The 20,607-nt window shown below is 55.3% G+C and overlaps 1 protein-coding gene across 9 annotated transcripts in view; it reads left to right on the top strand.

Annotated features, from left to right (window-relative positions):
• The first annotated feature begins 2,858 nt into the window (after positions 1-2,858).
• The window catches only part of PEMT (phosphatidylethanolamine N-methyltransferase), a 73,282-nt gene continuing 55,533 nt past the window's right edge, over positions 2,859-20,607 (top strand). The window contains exons 1-2 of one of the 9 annotated variants that reach the window (XM_054571056.1): positions 2,859-2,981; positions 17,847-17,954. In XM_054571056.1, the coding sequence (XP_054427031.1) occupies positions 17,862-17,954 (93 nt within the window). In that variant the 5' untranslated portion in view covers positions 2,859-2,981; positions 17,847-17,861. Of the gene's footprint in view, positions 2,982-3,114; positions 3,252-3,577; positions 3,614-9,949; positions 10,018-10,108; positions 10,339-10,486; positions 10,612-11,313; positions 11,532-11,574; positions 11,691-17,846; positions 17,955-20,607 lie in introns of those variants that run through there. The other 8 variants (XM_054571047.1, XM_054571055.1, XM_054571054.1 and 5 more) reach the window with 8 other exon arrangements.

The following is a 20,607-nucleotide window of genomic DNA, read 5'->3' as shown; positions in this document are numbered from 1 at the left end:
TCACAATGCCTAGTTCTAAATATTGGATTAGTTAAAGTTTTATTTTCCACCTACAAACTGAATTTGATCCTGATTTTTTCTAGTTTTCTTTCAAACTAATATTTCATTTTTTCTTTCATCCTTTTACTTGGAATTATTGAGAACTACTGATGCAGTGTCAGCCATACAGAATTTACCGGAGCAGCTGATGACATCACCAGAGGTATTTCCTGCCTACAAGAAAGAGATAAAAGCCTCAAGACAAAGGACCTAGAGTGTGTGCTCTCCTTCTGGGGAGCAGCCTGCACCAACCTCTTCTCCCTCAACTCCCCTACTTTTTTCTTCATAGGCACATGTCTCCTAAGCTCTAAGGCAGTGGGCAGTTTGCAGCTTGTCCCAGGCTGATCCCCTGAATCTGCCCTTAAGGCCCCCTTTGCTCTGACTTCCCAGTGAGCTAAAGCAGCCCAGACTAGGCTCTCCTGTTGCTTCTTCTATGCTAAGCCTTTCCTTGTTCCACTGTCCCCAGCTTTAATAAACGCATTCTCATAGTCACCTGGACTCGTGTTGTGAAAATCTTTCCTGCCCGAATTCAAGAACCCACACACTGCAGCTCTGGACCAGGACCCTGTCTGGTAACGTAATTACCTCTAATCCTTATCACAGTTGTGCTCAAGAGATATTATTATACCTATTTTATGAACAGAAAACAGATCCAGAGTCTGGAAAGCTTTAGGTTTTACTCAAAGCCACCCAATAGCAAATGTTAATTTTAGCAATAAAAGCCTGTTTTAATGATTGCTGAGAGTCAGGCAGCCAGATCCAGTGCCACTGGGGGAGGTAGGGGAAAAGGAGGATGGCAATGAGGAAAGGCAGTAATGGCTTTTAGCTTTAATCTGCTCATAGCAAGTGTCAAACTGCTGGCCAGAGACGTCATCTGGAGGTTTGCCCTAGAGCCAACTTGGAGATGTGATAAATGGCTTTCCATATCTGAAGAGCTATCAAGGGGCAAAGAGAGATAACTTTGATAGCCTGGGACAAGCTGTCAGCTGCCCATTTGTTAAAGCTTCAGGAAGGGTGACTTTGTGCCTGTATTATCAATAAACACCCCATCCAACAGTGGAACAGGCTACCTTAGGGGGTGGTGAATCTCCCATCACTTGTGGTAAGTAAGCACAACTGACTTTTCTATTTGTCAGGGATGCCAAAAAAAAGGGATATTCTAGTGAAAGAGGTTGGCCTGGATGGTTTTCCTGCATGCTCTCAGACCGGGGAGTTTGCAAGAGGCCAGGCAAAGAATTCTGCCCCAAAATATCTTCAGCAGCAGGCTTTCGCTCTAGACAACCCCAATCGCATTTGAAGCTGTAGTCTGGCTGCTTCCTTTTCACGGAGTGGCGGGGGCAGGTTGGGGTGGAGGAGCGGATTCCTCTGGTTGCATCAGCTCTTGTGTGACCTCTGATATTTACCTTCTTTCTTCTCAAATAAACCAAATACACAAAAACGAATTTTCCTGGCTCAGTAAAACAAGAGAGGCAGCCAGGTAGGTCAGGAGAAAACCGGGGCTTCTGTTAAGTGGATGAATTCTCAGTAAGAGCCCCCACCCCCTTGGTGGGCTCCTCAGAATTGGCTCTGGTTCCAGCAGGCCCTGCCTGGACACCCGGAGGGGATCTCCCGACCCTTATAACAATGTTGCATAGGCAAAGCAGCCCCTCAGCACCTATTGCGTGCCCAGCCCTGTCATGCCAAGTGGTTATTTAAGCAGTTCCCGCAGCACTGTGTGGTGCATTCAGGTCCTGTATGTTTTGTTTTGTTTTTTTTTTTTTTTACCAATATATATTGTCCTTTTACTTAAAAACAAACAAAAAAAACCCAAAAAACAAACCCTGACAGTCACAGAGTTTTAGTGCATGCTCCAAAGCCAGGGTCCTTCCTATCTCTTTAATGGGCCTGTCCCAGCTTAGGGCTATTGTGAAAGTTGGGCCTGTCTATAACAGCAGCCAGCACAAAGGGGCATCTAGGGGTTTGCTCAGTTTATGTTTGAGACTGGCAGGTGCCCAGGGCCAAGGTGGAGAGCAATGAGCAGCCTGAATCAGGAAGCAGCAGGCCTCCCTAAAGTCTGGATTCCCAGCTGGCTGGGTGACTGGGCAAAATATGGGAATCTCTAGAGTCTATTTCCCTACATACGTTTGTAACACCTGGCTACAAAAGGGGCTCTCCTGGCACCCAATCATCTAAAATTCCGCCTACTTCCCCTAACTCCTCTCTCACTGTCCCTCCTCCACAGTTCGCCAGCCTTTTCTGGATTCCTGAAGTGCCTCTAATACTGCCCTGTCTCCTGGCCTTTGCTCAAGCAGTCCCCTCTTCCTAGTTTGCCCTGCCCCCACACTCTGCTGTCTGGCACCTATCCCTTCGTATCATCTAACCTAGCCCCCAAGTTTTTCCACTCCAGTACTTCTCCAAGTTGTAATCCTCTGATCATGTTTTGTTTCATTATTTCCGTTAGGAGACAGTGAGGTCTGGGACCTTGTGTTGTTGGCTACTGTGTCGATTTCAGCAAATGACTGGTGAGTGAATGAGAGAGTGCAGGAGGTGTTTCTGGCTGGGACTAAGGCCGTGGAGGCCGCGGGAGTGGGGGCCCAGGGACCCCAGGAGTAGCCTCGGCTGCAGGCTGCAGAGTGTGGTCCACCCGCACTGCCTCCGGGCAAACGCTAATCAAACGGCGGCGGGAGGCTTGAGCCTGAGCCAAGGCCGCAGGGGGCTGCGCGGGAAGCTGTTCATACCTACGACCCGCAGCTCCTGGCCCTGCCGTCTCCGGCCAAACACAGGGAGGCCAGGTCAGTTGGCGGGCCGGGTGCTCCGGGAGCTGGGGACCAAAGAGACAAGTGGGGAGGCCGAATCCAAGCGGACACTGCCGGGAGCCCGCCTCGGAACCCGCAGTTGCTGCAGCGTATTATTCTGGGACTTGTAGTCCTCGAATCCTCCAGAGGCCGACCCGCGAAATCCAGGTAAGTGCCGCGTCGCGGGGATGACGGACTACATTTCCCAGAATGAGGGGCGAAGTTGGGGTGACCGGGAAAGCGTCCCGGCAGGAGGCGCTTCCCGGGCGCAATGGGGCCGGTCCTGGGGGCCAGTGTCTGCCGCGAGGCCTCCTCGTCGTCCGTCCAGAGGCGGTCCTCTCGTTGAGAGGATCTGGGGGCCCGGGAGCAGAGCCAATGAGCAGCTTGGTGGCAGGGCCCGACTGCTGCGGAGGCCTCGGCAATATCGACTTTAGGCAGGTACTGAACACGTTAAGCCGCGGGGTGTACCCGGAGAGGGTTCCAGAGGGCCCGCGGATGCCGCGGGCCTGCGGGCACCGCCCCCAACGCCTGGTGGGCGTGTCCCTGGTCACCAGGCAACGGGGGCGGGGCGTAGCGAAGATGGGAGGCTGCTGGTGTGAAGGTGCGCGCGCGCGCGCGTGTGAGCCTCAGGGACTGCGTGTGTGAGGTCGCATAGTGTGGGGTTGCGATGCGAGTCTCTGAGACTGTGAATCTCAGATTGTGAGTCTCTGAGATTGTGGGCTCAGAGCTGCACTGAGAGCGGGTCCGGGAGTCTGCATGAGTGTGATGACCGACCGACACATCAGCGTGACTGAGCATGTGTGAGTGTGAAGGAGGCATACGTGTTTGGGAGTGGACGGTGGGAGCATGTTGATGTGGGACCTGGGAGGGCCCCGCTGCCATCCCACCCGCCCGGCAGGAGGCCCGCTCTGCGCTGCTGCGGAATGCGGCCTGCTTCCTTGGCGGGCGGGTGGGAACAGCTTCGCCGGGTGCAAGCCTCGTGCTGGGCCGGCGGGGCCGGGCCCCTGTCTGGAGACCTGGCTGGCTGAGCTGGCGGCCCCTTTGCAAGTCGTAGGCCGCAGAGTTTGCCTTTTCATGGCGTCACTCCCCTGTCTCCCAATTCCAATGTTTTCCCCTGTCCTACATTTTCTCTTAGACTTTACATTTACCTTTTTCATCAGTCACCCATTCTCCATGGAGCCATGAGATGTATCTGTGTCCCAAGCAGCCTTTAACCGAGTTCACTCATTCCCTCGCCTCATTCATGACACAGCTGGTCCTCACTGAGAACCTAGCTGGGGCGCAGCAGGGGCCGGCTTTCCCTGAGCTTCATTTTAGTGCGGGAGACCCTAAGCCTGGAAGCAGAACATTTCTGAAGGAGATAAAACTGGTCCATGTTTTAGGGAGTAGCTGGTGGGAGGTGGGATTAAAATCCGCAGAGAGTGGTTCGCTCTCTATGAAGAGGTGGCCTGGGACCTGCGTGAGGAGCCAGGGGGACCGGAGGCTCTGGTGCGGGGCCTGCCGGGCCGAGGCCCGAGGGAAAGTACTGTTCCGCGGGAAGAGAGAGGGCGAACGCCGGCGGGAGCGAGCCAGGACTGGTGGGAATGGATGGGTGGGATGTAGAAAAGCGGAAGATGTCTATTATTATTATATTTATTTTAGTAAACTCTCCCTTAGGAATAATAAGATACAATTAGATGAGTGATAGGTCCCACGGCGACGGCTCAGGCATTCTCACAAGACGAAGCTTCCCGTGGAATGAGCACCGGGGATCATGGTGGATCAGCCCTTGGAGGGTGATTGATTGTATTGGTGAAATTCTTAGCATCTGAAGTTGTAAATGGCCGTTAGAGAACCCCTGGATATGCGTGGTCAGTGGCGGGATTGCGATTCATGTTTCTACCATGGCGCATCTCAGATGCGAAGGGCACTTGGAGCGCCGAAGAGGGGCCCTCGGCGTTCTTTGCCCAGCTCCGGCGGGCGCTCCGTGGACGAGTGACTCCGTGTGGAAGAGGGGCTCACCGTTAACCGGAGGTGGGGGAGCCCCCCAGCCACAGGGGAGGGTGCAGGGGCCAGGGGCCCAGGGCAGGCCCGGTGGGGCGTTAGGGCCCTGCCCCCGGGCACTGAGCAAGGCCCGTGTTCCAGTCTCGGAAGCGGGCGGTGAGGATCGGCCGCGCGCGCAGGGAAAGACGATCGTACTCAGCGTGTACTCCTTTGCCCTTTTCTCCGGAGCGCGCTGGGCCTGTGCGGCTGGGGAAACCTGGGACAGGCCATAGTGACCTTAGTTGACTAACGTTCAATTTTTTCCACTGCTGCCCTTGTTGGTACAGTTAAGCTTCCTGTTGCCAAGGGATTTCCTTCAAAAAAGTAAAACAACAACATACAACATTATGTGTTTCTTTTATGTGATAGCTTTCCTCTCTCCTCAGTGAAAAATCTCTGGCTTTATTTATTTATTTATATATTTTTTTACATTTGTGAGAGAACAGTATTTCTTAGTTTTAAATTTATTTTTAAATTTTATTTAAATTTTATTGGTTATGCTATTACAGGTGTCCCCTTTTTCCCGTTCCCTTTATTCTCCTCTGCCCTGCACCTGCCCCCCACCAGCATGCCCTCCCCCCGCGTCCCCTGTCCCCTTTAGTTCATGTCTGTGGGCCGTCCATATAAGTTCTTTGGCTTTGGCATTTCTTATACTATTCTTAACCTCCCCCTGTCTATTTCGTACCTATTATTTATGATTCTTATTCCCTGTACCTTTCCCCCCATTCTTCCCCCTCCTCCTCCCCTCTGATCTCCATTTCTGTGATTCTGTTCCTGTCCTAGTTGTTAGCGTGGTTTTTCTTTTTTTCGATTCAGTTGTTGCTAGTTGTGAGTTTGTTGTCATTTTACTGTTCATAGTTTTGATCTTCTTTTTCTTAGATAAGTCCCTTTAACATTTCACATAGTAAGGGCTTGGTGATGATGAACTCCTTTAACTTTATCTGGGAAGCACTTTATCTGCCCTTCCATTCTAAATGATAGCTTTGCTGGATAGAGGAATCTTAGATGTAGGTCCTTGCCTTTCATAACTTTGAATACTTCTTTCCAGCCTCTTCTTACCTGTGAGGTTTCTTTTGAGAAATCAGCTGACAGTCTCATGGGAATTCCTTTGTAGGGAACTTTCTCATTTTCTCTTGCTACTTTTAAGATTCTCTCCTTATCTTTAATCTTGGGTAATCTCATTATGATGTGCCTTGGTGTGTGCTTCCTTGGGTCCAACTTCTTTGAGACTCTGAGCTTCCAGGATCTCCTAAAAGTCTATTTCCTTGGCCAGATTGGGGAAGTTCTCCATTATTTTTTTCAAATAAATTTTCAATTTCTTGCTCTTCCTCTTCTTCAGGCACCCCTATGATTCAGATGTTGGAACGTTTAAAGTTGTCCCAGAGGTTCCTAAGCCTCTCCTCGTTTTTTTGAATTCTCATTTCTTCATTCTGTTCCGGTGGAATGTTTATCTCTTCCTTCTGCTCCAAATTGTTGATTTGAGTACCAGCTTCTTCCCCTTCACTGTTGGTTCCCTGTATCTTTTTCTTTATTTCACTTTGCACAGCCTTCACTTTTTCCTCCATTTGTCATCATACTCAACCAATTCAGGGAGCATCCTGATTACCAGTGTTTTGAACTGTGCATCTGACAGGTAGGCTATCTGTTCATCGCTTAGTTCTATCTTTGGAGCTTTTACCTGTTCTTTCATTTGTGTCATGTTTCTTTGTCTCAGCCCACCTGGTACACTGAAAGGGGCAGAGCCTTAGGTATTGGCCAGGGCAGAGTAACCCAAGTTGCTGATATGTTGGTGCTGCATGTCAGGGGTGGGGTCTGAGAGGGAACAATGCCACTTCCTGTGCTCTCAACTGGCTTTCGGTCATTTTTTTGGCTACCCACAAGCAAATTGGGCTCTTCGAGTGCTGATTCCCGGGTGGGTGGGTTTGTGTATGTTCTATGACCCTGTGGGTCTCTCCAACGGGCTCTCCTTGAGGCTGGAGTTTTTCCCACCACCGCATCCCCCATAGATTTTTACAGCCAGAGGTCTTGAGGCCTTCTTTTTCCGCACTGGGACCCTGTGTTGCATGGTCTACCTCGCTCCCTGGCTGCTCCTCCCGGTTTATCCACACGCGAATGTGGGACCATCCACTCCGCCAGCTACCGCCTCGCCGGCCTGGTTCTCCAGCCGCCGCCTTGCGGTGAGTCCTCTCTACCCTGACTGCCTGTCTCCGCCCCTCCTACCAACTCTGGATGAATGATTTTTCTCTAACTCCTTGGTTGTTGGACTTCTATACAGTTTGAATTTTGGGCAGTTCTGGTTATTTTTTGTACTTAAATTTGTTGTTGTCTTTCTTTTGGATGTACAAAGAGGCAAAGTATATCTACCTATGCCTTCATCTTGGCTGGAAGTGTGAAAATCTCTGGTTTTAAAGGATGTCAGTCCCTGAGGCCTGAGTGAGCTTCGAGGTTCCTATTTAACCCGTGGGCAGCTGAGCTGCTGGATCTCAGTGTGCCAGCCCAGAGCTGTCCAAGAGCAATAGAATGTGTCACATGTATAACTTAAACTTATCTAGTGGCAACATTTGAAAAAGTAAAAAAAAAATTGGTGAGATTACTTTTAACAAATTTTATTTAACCCAGTATATCAAAAATACCATTTCATCATGTGGCACTCTAAGTGCTCAATAACGACAAGTGGCAAGTGGCTACCATATTGTACTGAACAGTACAGCTGTTGAGTACAATGTCCGTAACCAGCTATCTTCTGGGCTTGTTCCATTTGGTACAGAATCTTAATTTTCTTTTTAACTTAAAAGAATCAGCTGCTGAGGTGTGGGGTGCATCTGCTGTAGCCTCATTGGCCAAGGCGCTTCTTTCCCCCACCGGCATGGGATTCCGGAGCCTCGCTCCTCAGGGTGGCGGCAGCACGAAGCAAGCTGACTGATGGGGGGCGGGAGCAGGGACTGCTGGCTTGCTGTCCACAGGCGGGAGCCCCTCCAGGACACAGAAGATGACCCCAGTGGGGCCTGGGGTGCTGGCCTCTTGGGGAGCCCAGGCTGGCAGGGCACAGTCCAGGCGGGCCCCCGATGCCCGTGTATCAGGGCCTTCTTCCAGGTGGACTCACCTGCTCTTGTGAGCAGACGGGCAGTGTCTCTCAGTGTGGGTGTCAAGAGGGACGCTGCAGTTTCTTCATCTGTAAAATGGGGATAGTAGCGGGGCTCTGGTGAAGACCAGAATGAGACGAGGATGCAGGAGCTTCAGGAATTGCACAGTGCGTCCCGCCTGAGGGTGGTCTCCAGAAGGCAACGTCCGTGTGTTCAGGAAGCTTCAGGGTCACTTGTGATGTGGGCAGCCGAGTAAAGCATCGGAGGCAAAATGCTGGAGGCAGGCATGGGACATCTTTATTGCCTTTTGGGGAAAGATGTTTACCGGCTGGACACATTGTTTTTAAGGATCTTTTGGTATTATCGCCTTAGGCGGAATGAATATCAGGCCATTTTTTTGGATGACTCATTTTGTGAAGTTCTCAAGGACACTGTTTTTGTCTTCAGTATTTTTTGGACCAGAGTCCAGACAGCAGGGTCGGGGCTCCCCTCTGCCTGACCTTGGGGCAGGCCCTTCTGCCCCTGCAGCCTCGGCCTCTTCTGCCCCTGCTGAGACAGTGGCATCTGGTCCTGTCCTCGTCGTCTGCGAGGAGGGTGAATGACACATGTCAGAGCAGCTCTGCATTCCTGGGATGACACCCGCTCGGCCCTGACACGGCTGCCTGGGGCTGTATTGCTGGATTGGATTTACTGTGACTGTATCGAGGGTTTTGGTGGCTGTGTTCATGGGGAATACACTTTATAGTTTCCTTGTCGTTCCTTTGTCTGGTTGTAGTATTGAGGTGAATACTGGCCTCTTGACCTAAGCTGGACAGGGGGCCTCCTCTTCTGTATCTGAGAGAGATTTTGTGGAATCGGTGGTGTTTCCTCCTTAAGTGTTCGGTAGACTTTGTGTGATGAAACCTTCAGGGCCTGGGAGTTCAATTCCTTTAGTAGAGAGAGCTCTTCTTGAATAAATTTTCGTAGCTCGTGCCTTTCTAGGGTCGGGCCGTTTCGTCTGAGTTGTGGAACTGTGGGCGTAAGCTGGTTCTTGGTCTTGCCTCCTGACCCCTTTCATGTCTGCGAGGTCTGGGGGGAGGTTCCACTTTTAACCCTGGTATTGGTAATTTGTGTCTTTTTTCTCCTCGGCCAGTATGGCTAAAGGTTTGTTTATTTTATTTTTCCCAAAGAACAAGTTTTGGGTTTGATTTTGTTTTCCCTCTAGTTTTCTGTTTTCAATTTGATTGGTTTTGGGTCTTTTGTTTTTTTTCCTTCTGCTTGCTTTGAGTTTAATTTACTCCTCTATTTCTAATTTATTAAAGACAAAGCTTATGTTACTGATGTGAGACTTTTCTTCTTCATTAATATAAGCTATACATTTCCCTCTTAACCTTGTGTCCCACCATTTCTGATATATTGTATTTTCATTTCATTCAGTTCAAAATATTTTAAAATTTCCCTTCAGACTTCCTCTTGACCCATGGATTATTGTGCTTTAACAAGTATCTTTCTGTTCCTGATTTCAAGTATAATTCTGTTATGGTTTAAAAACATACTTTTATGCTTTCTTATTTAATATTTAAATGTAATATTTGCTCTGGCCTAGCATGTGCCCTCTCCTGTGGGGGGCGTCCTGTCCGGGGTGGTTGGTCCATGGGCTTGGTGTCTGGGCCCACGCCAGTGATTTGCCTTTCACTCTGTCGGTCACTGAGAGAGGAGTGTTGAGGTCTCCGACTGTAACTGTGGGTTTGTCTGTTTCACTTGTAGTTCTGCTGGTTTTCGCTTCATGTGTGAGCCTCAGTTTTTTAACCTGAGAGGTGGGCATGCCTCCCAGGGTGGCTGCCTGGACTGAGCACGGTCGTTCCAGCAGCCAGCGCCTGCCACGCTCCTCTGGCGCCAGCCTCCGCTGAGCGCTTTCCTTGTGTCACCCATTGAATCCTGAGAGCCCCGCGAAGGAGGTGCCACTGCCGTTCAAAGCTTACGGAGGACACGTGACGTGTCTGGGCTTACCAAGGGTGCCAGGCTCGGCCAGTGCGGGCAAACCCTGTCCCAGGACCGTTCTCCGCCCTGCCTCGTTAGAGCCCTTGCAGGGCTTGGCACCTGGCGACGTCCCAGTGAAGGTCAGCTGGCTTATCGTTATCACTGCCTTTGACTCATAACGTGCATTTAAGTAAATATACTCAGTAGTGCTGACCTAGAGGGGTCCATCGGGGGCCCTCGAGGGTGACTGTAGGGAAGGGGGCCTGCCGTTCACCGTGGCGCGGCGGAGAGGGGAGCAGGAGCCCCTGGGGACAAGACAAGGACTTTGGGAAGCCCAGGACCAAGGCACACTCCCAGGAAAGCTCGGGCCCCGTGGGAGCCCTCTGAGCCTTCTGCCCATTGCCCCAGACGCTGCTGAATGAGGAAGAATGGATGAGCAACTCTCCCTGTCCTGAGGGGAGGTACGGGTTTAGGGGGCTGGGGCAGCAGTGGGCCATTTCTTTTTATTGTGGGATTTAGGGACACTCTGAAGCTCTGTTTTTGAGAAAGAGCCTGGAGCGGATCTCTGTGTGCTGGGCCGCTGTGCCGTCGCTGCCTGCCTCCTGCCGGGAGACGGCGCCTGGGCCTGCCTGGCCTTCACCTCCCGCACGCGGCCGCGCCGCCCGGGTCGGTGTCCTGTCTCTGGCTTTTCCTGCAGTCGCATGTGTTCCCAGGGGGCCCTTCCAGGAGCAGAGGTGAGATGTCTGTCTGATTAAGCAGAAGGGGGAGGGGACAGAACAGCCTGGGCCCTAGAAGCACCCTCTGAACCTTGTCCTTTCACACCTGTTTTCTCTGCTGTCCAGAATGTGACCTTGGGGGGACAGTCTCATCACCCCATTTCACCCAAGGGAAACCCCGGGCTGGGACTGGCCACGGGAGGCCGCTTGTGTCTTCCCTGGAGGGCAGAACACCCTGATGCAGCCCATATTGGGGGCTCACTGGAGACTTTTCGAGTCAGCGCTCCCCCATCCCAAAGCACAGTAGAACACATGAGGCCGGGGAGCTGCCTTAGAGTAAACCTTCTTCAAGGAGGACGACTTTGGCACAGCTACTCTTAGTCTGTTCCAGGCACAGAGCTCCTAATGAAAAGCCAGCCCATGCCTGTTGCCCAAATCCACTGAGAAGGCCAGGGGCGGTTGGGTTCCCCTCGGGGAGGCGGGGGGTGCTGTGGTTCCAAAGATATATTTCGCAGTGATAGAGGGTTCCGCGGGATGACCCCTGTCCCTTTATGTCCCTACCTCCACCTTTTCTTCTGCCCTTTGGCGCATCCGTACATGGATCTTACTTGTGATCGATGTGACTTTGACTCCCTGGGCCCCTGTTGTTTATTTGGATGTCACAATGTGACCCCGGGTACTGATGACCCACAGCAGGTCATTCCCCGAGGTGTCCTCAAATCCTTCCGTAACGCGAACTCACCCCAAACTGCTTCCTTGCCGATCCACGGGGCCACGGTAGCCGATCCTGTCAGCTGGGCCACGGGGAGCCTCCCTGGCCGCGGTAGGTCACGCCTCCCACTTAGGCACCGGGAACTCTGCAGTCTGTGGCCTTAGAGGGGCGCCCTCCCTAGAATTACCGCGCAGCAGAAAGCCAGGACCTCTGCCACTTTAATAAGGTTGGTGTGGAGGCAGGGTGGGTGGGGACACTTCCCTGGGTGACGGCGGCTCCCAGGCGAGCAGGGGCAGCCGAGGGGCCTCCTGCTCTGCTCCCATCGGCCCCTGTTGTGGGTCCTCTTCTGCCAGTCCAGTGAGAGGAGGGGGCTCTGCCCGTTCAGGTGGGTTTTGCCTGGAGCGAGAGGTCCGCAGGGGCTCCCCTCTGCTGTCTGGAATCTTCTGCGGACCATCGCTTGTTCTATGCTGCTGAGCAGGCCTCTCCGGGCAACACAGATCCCTGTCACTCTCAGGGTGCCTGATCCTTTCCTCCCACCAGGGCAGGTTGACCCCACGGCACTGGGCCCCCAGGGCGGGGGCGGGGCAAGGTTTCAGTTTTGACCAACTTGACCCTCAGTGCCTCAGTTTCCGCCTTCCACATCTGCTCCCACAAAGGACGAGAGGAGCACACGTTTTCTTTCTCATTTGCCTGGTCTCCTTGGGACGTTTCTCCTTGCCCCTTTGGCAGCTGCGGCTCCAAGTCCTGACCGAAAGCCTGGTCTCTATCAGGACCTGGGAGGGCTGGGCAGGCCAGGCGGGCTCTGCCCTCAGCCTGGATCTGGGGCTTCTCCCAGCCCCTGGCTTTCTTAGCTGCAAAGTAGGGGAACAACAGTGCTTTTCTCTCTGGGTGGTTGGGAAGACTGCCGGAGATGAGGCATGGGAACTTGGAACTTTAAATGAATGCTCTCTGGTCTTGTGATCTGGCAGGCTCAGCATCTGTGAGACACTGAAATGAATCCTTGAAACTATCTTAAGCACCTCAGAGGACAGTGGCGAAATAGGGGACAGCATTCCTAGCTCCTGGTGTCTCTTGTCCCGAGGTGTGAACCACACCTGGTGGAAACATAGCCCTCAGTGCCCCGCCGGGAGGCCTGACAGACAGCACTCCGGCCGCTCAGGCTCCGTTGCCCCAGAGAGCCCCCTGCGCCCACGCAGTTAGCACCCAGACCCGCCCCCAGGCAGCCGCTGCCTGGGGAGCTGCGCCTTCTTTGACCCGCCGAGCCATTTGCCCGGCTCTCCTGCCTGCTCCCGCCCAGGGGCTGGGCTCCCGCTGGCCACCGTCTGCACCCTCTGCCTGGTGGGATGGGGCTCTGTCTGCCCCTCACACTTGACCTTCCCTCCTCTTGCCTGGAGGCCCAGAGCTGAGGGCACACAGGGCTTCCCTGGGTCCTTGAGCACCCCCTGAGCCAGCCCCCAGCCCCCACTCGTACCCAGTGAGACATGATAAAGACCCGAGAACCCCGAAACAGAGCAGGCTGCGGGACCGCTCCCGGGGGCTGGGGATCAGGCCCGCAGGGCTCGCTCCTGGGCCTCGGCGGCTGGTTCAGAGTGGGAGGTGCTGAGACTTGAACTATAGCGGGCAGGGTTGGTGGGTGATGGCATGAGAGGGGCCTTTACTCCTCGCGTGGCGAGAATTGGACCGCAGTCAGTTGTACACGGGGGTGGTTGTATCATCTGAACTCGGCTGCCTGATCGCGTTAAGGGCAGGAGGATGGGGTAGAGGAGTCGGGCTTAGCAGAATGGCGCCCTGACAGTATTCCCCTTGGAGGGGCCGTCTGGCCAACAGTAGGGTCCTTGGCTGTGGAATTGCCATGTAAACCCCTTGGGACTTTCAGAGTGAGAGTTAGCAAGGGGCAGGAAGCATGTGTCATGCCCCCTTGGCGCTGGCCCTGAGACCCAGGGGACATGCCCAGGCCCTCAGGTCCTTTGTGGGGAGCCGCGGGCGGCCAGGCAGCCAGTCGGCGGGGACTCCTGGGTTACGCAGTTGAGGAATAGGGATAATGGTGCTGGAGCGGGCAGTAGAATACAGGGAGGGCTGGGGATCGTCCCTGAACACTGCGCACCCAGATGCACACCCCAGGGGCAGGGAGGTAGGTCTCAACGGGGGTGACCTGCCTTCAGTCGATTCCGAGGGCCTGCGGAAGCCCCACCCTCTCCTTGGTCTGGCCATCCCACCTGCTGCCAGTGCTTGTTAGCATTGCTGGACTTCTCAGCTTAAAAGATACCATAAAAAGAAACATTGGTGAAGCCCAGCTTCTGGGCAGCTGGTGACTCTCCTGAAGCCCAGCGTCTGTCTGGGCAGCTGGTGACTCTGACCGCACCTTGGGGAGCAGCAGGATCTGCTATCGGTCTCCACTGCTCACCCGCAGAATCCTCACTGCAGCCCCTGGACAGTTTCTTGCGGAGGGGACCGTAGTCCCAGGAGCACCGACCTGGAGGGCCCCTCAGAGATGTGCCTTCAGCTCCGCTGTTGACTAATGATTAAACGAGGGTCGCTGTTGGCTCAGCAGACACTTCCTCTTTGTGGCAGGCAGAACATGCACATGATGGGGGAAATGCCAGATAGGGACAGATAATCAAATATTTGTAATGGGGTGCACACTGAGGAGACAAAGGAGGGCGCCGCGGGTGAGGGTAGAGGGGCCGCTCCTGCTGAGTGGTGAGGGGTGGGCAGCAATTTGCTGGGGGCAGCTACAGAGGGAAGAAGTAGTTTCAGACTCAGGCGGCAGCCGCGCTTGGGAGGGGTGAAGGGCTGGGGCAGGAAGGCGGGCAGGCGAGGTGACCAGAGGTGAGTCGTGGCCGTCAGTGATGCTGGGTTGGTGAGGAGGCCAGGGGTGTGCGGGGCGAGGCAGAAGGTGCAGCCTGGGGCCACCATCCTGAGGGCCGCCGGATGTGCTAGAGTCTTGAACGGGAACTGTGGAGTCGCCAGACTGAGCCCGTAGGGGCGGGGGGGCCGCGGCAAGGCATGTTGGGCTGGGGGTTGAGATGGGCACCAGGCAGAAGAGGCAGGGATGAGGGAGACTCCCCGCTCACTCCCCCTGGAATGGCTGAGCGGGACATTCCACGTGGCTCCCCAGGCCCGCTCTCCCCCTCCTCCCTGTGGCCCTTGACCCGCCACTCAGTCGCTTCACAGCCTGTCTGTGGACAGGGCCCTACAGTCAGACATGCCTAATAAATGTCCCTTATCAGACAGAAGCAGGAACGTCCTGTGGTTCAGCCCCGGGTTCTCGAGGCTCTGGGGCTGGGGCACAGATGTCCCCCAGCTCGGTTCCAAGGCCCGCTCCATTGCCTGTCCATCACTAGCGGCTGCACATTGCCTGGCGTGTTCTCTAGGGGGGCCCGACGCTTCCGGCCGCAGTCCCAGGCTGTGCGAGGCCCTGCTCTGAGGGCCGCCAAGTCTCCGCAGCCCTGACTGAGCCGGGGCACAACTGGGACGAGACGGGGAAGCTGGATGGCCCGGTGTGCTTCGCGCACCTGCCCGCTGGGCGCCGGCAGTGGCCACGGGGGCCCGGAGGCCGCGCTCAGCCTGGCGCGAGGCTGTGGTCCAGCAGCCCTCCTCTCACCCTTGGCTGAGCGGTCCTTCTCTTGCCATTCGTTTATTAATGCACTTGGTGCTCAGGTGGTCACTTTCCCTCAGTCATTTCACACGCATGTTCGCATGATCGTGCGCCTTCCGTGCCTTTGCTGGCTCGTTCATTTTTCCCGCACTGGGAGGTTGCTCTGACCTGGAGTGCTTCTCTCCGCGCAGCTCCTCGCCTGGCCACAGGGAGGTGGAGGTTTGCTCTTGAGAAACACAGGCTGATGGGAGAGGAGGCCCACACAAGAGGAGGACATGCCAGGCCACATCCTCCACACTCTGTGGCTTTCCGGAATCTTCCCACTCAGCAGCGTTGTCTGGATGGCAGGTCAAGTTAGGCGAGCAGAAGGGCCTGGTGGGGCAAGTGGCAGGGAGGCCACTGCTTGCCCCGCGCCCTGCCCCCGTCCGCCTGGGGGCTGTGGGGCAGACCCAGGCAGGAGCTCTGCCTCCTCCCCTCCCCACTGAGTGGGAGACAAAGGCTTCAGGAAGGAAGGTACCATGCCCTGAAGCACCAGAACAGAAGCACCGTGGAGATAGACATTATAGGAAAGATCAGAACTCTGATGGACTTAAACTTATTTTTATTTGAGCTGCATATGGAGAGTCACCAGAGTATTTTCAGTGCTCTGGGCCTCTAACAGCCTTTCTAACGAGAAAAAGAAAAGTACAAAGGATAATGCAGGGACTCAGTAAATACTTACCACTCAAAATGTGGGAGGTGTCTTATCTTTTTTAAAGAAAGAAAGCAATGTTGAAGCAGTTCAGCTGCTCTCCCCTCTGAGCCCTAGAGGCAGGGGTTCTCACTGACCATGGGCTCTTCTGTCGCTGGGGGACATTGGGGCATGTCTGGAGACATTTTTAGTCGTCACCACTGGGGGAAGCGGCCTGCATGGAGTGGGTAGAGGTCGGGGTGCTGCTGTACCCCACGGTGCAGGGGTGGCCCCATGGCAGTGAGCCAGCTCCAGGGTCTGCAGAATGGTGCTGCTCCAGATACAAGAAGTACCGTGAATTCAGCGCATGGCCCGCCAGTCTATTTATTTAAACACACAGAGGAAGAATATTTAGCCATGTGGTTCGGTGGTATTTTCTAAAAATGGTATGTATGCTTTAGAAATTCTGCAGCTTGCCATGTTCAATTGATGTGTTTTTCAGAATATCACATGTTGATACATATATATAGTTTATTTTAAATTCCATAGTTTACCTACTTTAGGAATGGGCTGCATTGTATTTTTCTGTTCTTCCATAGTTGGACACATTTTCTCTCTCTTTCTTTTAAATTTAAGAGCAGACCCTTACTAGAAATTCACACCCCTGTTTCCTCCCTCTCCCACATCCCTGCCCCCCCACCCCCCCGGCCCTGCAACAGAGCCAGCTGTGTTCTTGACTTGTGCTTTGAAAACTTTAATCACTCTGATAGGCAAAAGCTACCTCCTGTCCCTGGCTACGAGGGGTGGTCTGCTATATCTCAGTGTGGCCTACTGTTACCGTGTAGTTCATTTGTCTTCTGAGACCTGACTTTTCCACTCCTTATGTCTCTGAGATTCATTCTTGTAACTGTAGCTCATTCATTTTCCCCTGCTATTTAATATTCACTACTATGAACATACTATCATCTAACAAATTCCATTCTCCTGTTGACAGATAAATGGGCTGTTGTCAGTTTAGGATCATTTCGAGCAAGGCTGCTATGAACTCTGTTGTGTACACGTGCAAGCATCTCTCCAGGGTCTGCGCTCAGGAGGGGAATGCACTTTTGTTTTCCAAAGGGACTATGGAGGTGCAGTTCTTTCACTTGCTTCCTTCACTTACACATCCTGTGAATGCCTGGCCCAGCTCCTCTGTCCGGACGGACGATCCACATCCACGTCGGTCGCTCCAGCGGACTGTGCCTTTGTTTATCTCGCCAGGCCCCTGTCGTGGCCACTGGTTGTTTTTCACCATCACATAAAATGATGTAATGGATACCCTGACAATTTTAAGAAGTCAGGAGCATTTTCAATTCCAGAGGCAGGCAGGGGAGGGCAGCCACGTGCCCAGGCCCCGCGGCCGGAGAGGACAGAGCTGCACTCACTCGGCGCAGCTGGCCGCTGGGTGTGGCGCTCCAGAGGCCCTGGGCGGGGGGCCTGGGGGAAACAACTGACCCGCGTGCGGTGTGCCCTGGGACTCAGTTTCCTGTTCCAGTCGTGGTGACAATAAAGCGAGATAGAAACAGGCATGGCTCACACTGACGAGCTCTGGAAGGCTGTTGTTCTTTTTGCCCCTACCTAGACAGACACGTTTGCGTTGCAAGTGGACAGGTAGGGAGATCTTTGCACGTGCACGTGGCACACTTGTGAGTTTCTCTGGGGCAGATCTGGGAGTGGCGCTGTGGCCACGTGGGAGCCTGCCTCTTCAGGTCACAGCCCGCCCGCACTCCGCGCCGTCCGCAGTTCAGCTAGTTGGGCAGAGGTACGTCGGTTTGCCTGGTTGCCGGTGAGGCTTTGCATTTCTGCACGCGATGCTGGTCCCTCGGGCTTGCGGTGCAGCCTCCGACCGCCTCGGCCAGGTCCCAGTCACAGCACTCCGGTGACGGCAGATGTCCAGCCCAGTAGGGTCACTTCCCATCACGGTGCCGGACACTCACCCTCTGAGCCGCGGATTCCCCTGTCTGGCATCCCTGCACCCTGTGCCGCGGCTTGCCAGGCTCCCGGCAGGGTACGACACAGCTGGTTGGGTTTTGGCTCTTTGTCTTCAGTTTTATGAGTTTACACTGTAGTAACCTTTGCTGGACTTGAATGTGCCCGAGCCTCCCGGTGTGTTCCCACAGGGTAACTTCTGAGTTCTGGGGACTCGTCGCTCCTTGGGCTGCCCTGCATGTGGGCTGGGTGGGGCCAGGGGGGTACTGGTGGGTCTCCTGCTTACACTGGCTCTGTCCCTGCAGGCAGACTTCTGCGTTATGACCCGGCTGCTGGGCTACGTGGACCCCTCAGACGCCTCCTTTGTGGCTGCCGTCCTCACCATCATTTTCAACCCGCTCTTCTGGAACGTGGTGAGTGCTGTTGGATGGCTGTGCAGACTGGGAGAGGGGCCCCTCTTCCTTCCCTCTGCCGGCCTGTGGCCCGCGTGGAGCCATCCTTTCTACTGGCACCCGCGTAGGGGATGCTGACCAGGGAGGCCCACGGCGTCCCGGCGTCGGCCGGTGGCCCCGGGCTGCTGCCGGGGTGGCTGGGGCGGCTGGGCTGACTGCATGAGCCTGCCCCCTGCGCCTGGCAGCCTCCCTCGGTCTTCTCTTTGGTGATGTAGGCTGTCTCGGGTTAGGGCCTCCTTTCCTCTCTGCCGTGCTGTTCAGTGAAGCCACACTGTCACGTGAGCTCCGTAAATATGGTTATTTTTCCTAAACGAGGCTCCCTGCAGAATGATTTGTGCACCACTGGCCTGAGGTGTGCTGGGTAGTAAGAACAAGCCTGTGAGAAGTGAACGTAGGGGACGGCGTGGCCCGCTCCTCCGTGGGGGCAGAGGGCACTGGCAGGACGCGAGCTGGGGAGGGCGGCAGGCTGAGCGGGACGTGGCCCCTGAGGGAGGCCTGGGAGGGAGGACAGACCCTCCTGCTGCAGCCTGTCCCTGAGATGCCCCCTCCCCACAAGCGCTTGGAGTTGCCAGTCAGCCTCCCTTCCCATGTTGCCACCTCTGGGGGGAGGGGTGTGGGGCGGGGCAGGGGGGCCCTGGGAGCTGCGTGGGTGGTCCCTGGGCCGCGGGTGTGGGCTTGCGGGTGCAGAGCCCCGGCCGTCCTGGGATCGCCTCTGCACATGGCTGGCAGAATGAGGCCCAGCTCAGTGCTAGCAACACCCTGTTCCAGGCTCTTTTCATTTCAGGTGACCTGCTGGTCCCTGGGGCAGAACAGGACGTGTTTCTCATCTCGTTTATGATTTAGTTCAATCTTCCATCTGTGGAGATCGGGAATGGGGGCCAGGTTGCTCCTCTCATAGAGGTGGCATTGTGGATGCGCTGTCCCTTCTGTCCTGAACACGCTGGACCTGCCCAGGGGTGGCCGGGCCAGCTTCTAGTAGGAGGGGACTTGAGGGGAGTGGGGAGCTCTGGGGGACAGAGGTCCAGAGCTTGCTTTCTCAGGCCCCGGGACCCCTGCCGCGCTCCCTGAAGGCCTTGACACCCCCCACCCCCGCCACCCTGGGCTTCCGCTGGCCCTGACCTGACAGAGGCCTCCCCGCAAGAGCTGGCGTAGGTGGGCAGTGCCTGCGCAGCCCTCCTTGCTCGCTTGGGTCTGCTCTCCCTGAGTCTGTGCACCCCGCCCCCTCTGCCTCAGCAACTGCGGCAGCAGACGGTGACGGGGCAGAGGCGGCGGCGGCGGCTGGAAGGCGGCCCTGGACGTCTCCACACCCCAGTCCTCGGGGCCTGGGGAGGCTGCCGTGTGTGGCGGGGGGGCGGGGCGGGGCGGCTGTGCAGGTGAGACTGAGGTCAGGATCTTGAGACGGGGAGATTCTCCTGGACCGTCGGGGTGGGTCCTCGCTGCAGTCAGGCGTCCCCTGTGAGGGCGGAGCAGGGGAGGTGTGGGGTGCTGGCCTTGAGGACTGTAGGGGTGCGGCCATGAGCCCAGGAAGGCCACAGCCCCAGGGGCTGGACGAGGTAAGGAGTGGGTCCTCCCCCAGAGCCTGTGGAAGGAGCGCGGCCCGGCCATGCCCGGACTGCGGCCCCACGGTCCTGACTCTGGGCTTCTGGCCTCCAGCACGTGAGAGAATGTATTCCTCTTGTTGTGAACTGCCCAGCCTGTGATAATTTGTTACAGCAGGCAGGAAACTCACACAGGGTATTAGAGGGCTGCGGGTCCCTGAGGGCAGACACCCGGGTCTGCTGGGAGTGTGCGCTGCTCCTTCTAGTGCATAGGCCTTTCCGTACAAACCTGGCCTTGGCCAGTGGTCATGCCGATTCTCCCAGGGCTGCGGGCATGGCTTGGCAAGTGCATGGTGGGTCCTGGGGACACTTCCTCCCACACAAGCCCCTTGGCTATTTCCTGCCGGCCCTTCCTACAACGTGTTTCTGTGAGTTCATTTTGAAGCCATGTGGTGGCCTATGGCAGTGCTCCTAATAGCTGGGTGGTTGAGGTGCATAAGATCTGGAAGTCAGGCAGCTCAGCTGTGTGAATTTCTCAACGGCTTTTTTTCTTTTGTAAAAAGGTTTTGATTTGCCTTACTTTTGGGAAAAAAAAAAAAAACTAATCACTGATCATTTGTGGGAGAGAGAGACGGAGCGCTCTTCAAAGTCATTTTAGAATGAGGAAAGTTCCAGAAACAGGTCACGGTTTTGGGAGCTCTGCTGCAGAGAGCAGCTCTGCGACGCAGTGAGAGGCTTCCTGGGAGACCACTCCGGGGGCCTCGCTCAGCCCTCCTCGCGGCTGCCGCGCACTTGGCGGGACTTGCTGTGTGTGCCGCGTGCATTTCCTGTAGCATTTCAGTAAATTGTCGCAGCAAAGGCTGTGATGCTCTGCTTTGGAAATCGGGGCTTGGAGAACTTCGCTCATGTCAGTCAGGCATTGCCCTGAACACAGGAGCCCTGGGCCTGGCCCTCTGGCTGCTGCACTGCTAGGAGGGGGCAGTACCTGCTGCGCACGGCAGGGGAGGGGCGGGCTGGGCAGAGGTGGCCTTCTGGCAGAAAGCCGCCCCGCTGAGGGGAGGGTATCAGGGGGCGGG

This window comes from Pteronotus mesoamericanus, unplaced genomic scaffold (genome assembly GCF_021234165.1).
Source record: "Pteronotus mesoamericanus isolate MK-2021 breed Mesoamerican mustached bat unplaced genomic scaffold, CSHL_Meso_final contig_22, whole genome shotgun sequence".
NCBI lineage: Eukaryota > Metazoa > Chordata > Mammalia > Chiroptera > Mormoopidae > Pteronotus > Pteronotus mesoamericanus.
The sequence above is the reverse complement of the archived record's forward strand: the minus strand, read 5'-3'. Positions and strand labels throughout refer to the sequence as shown.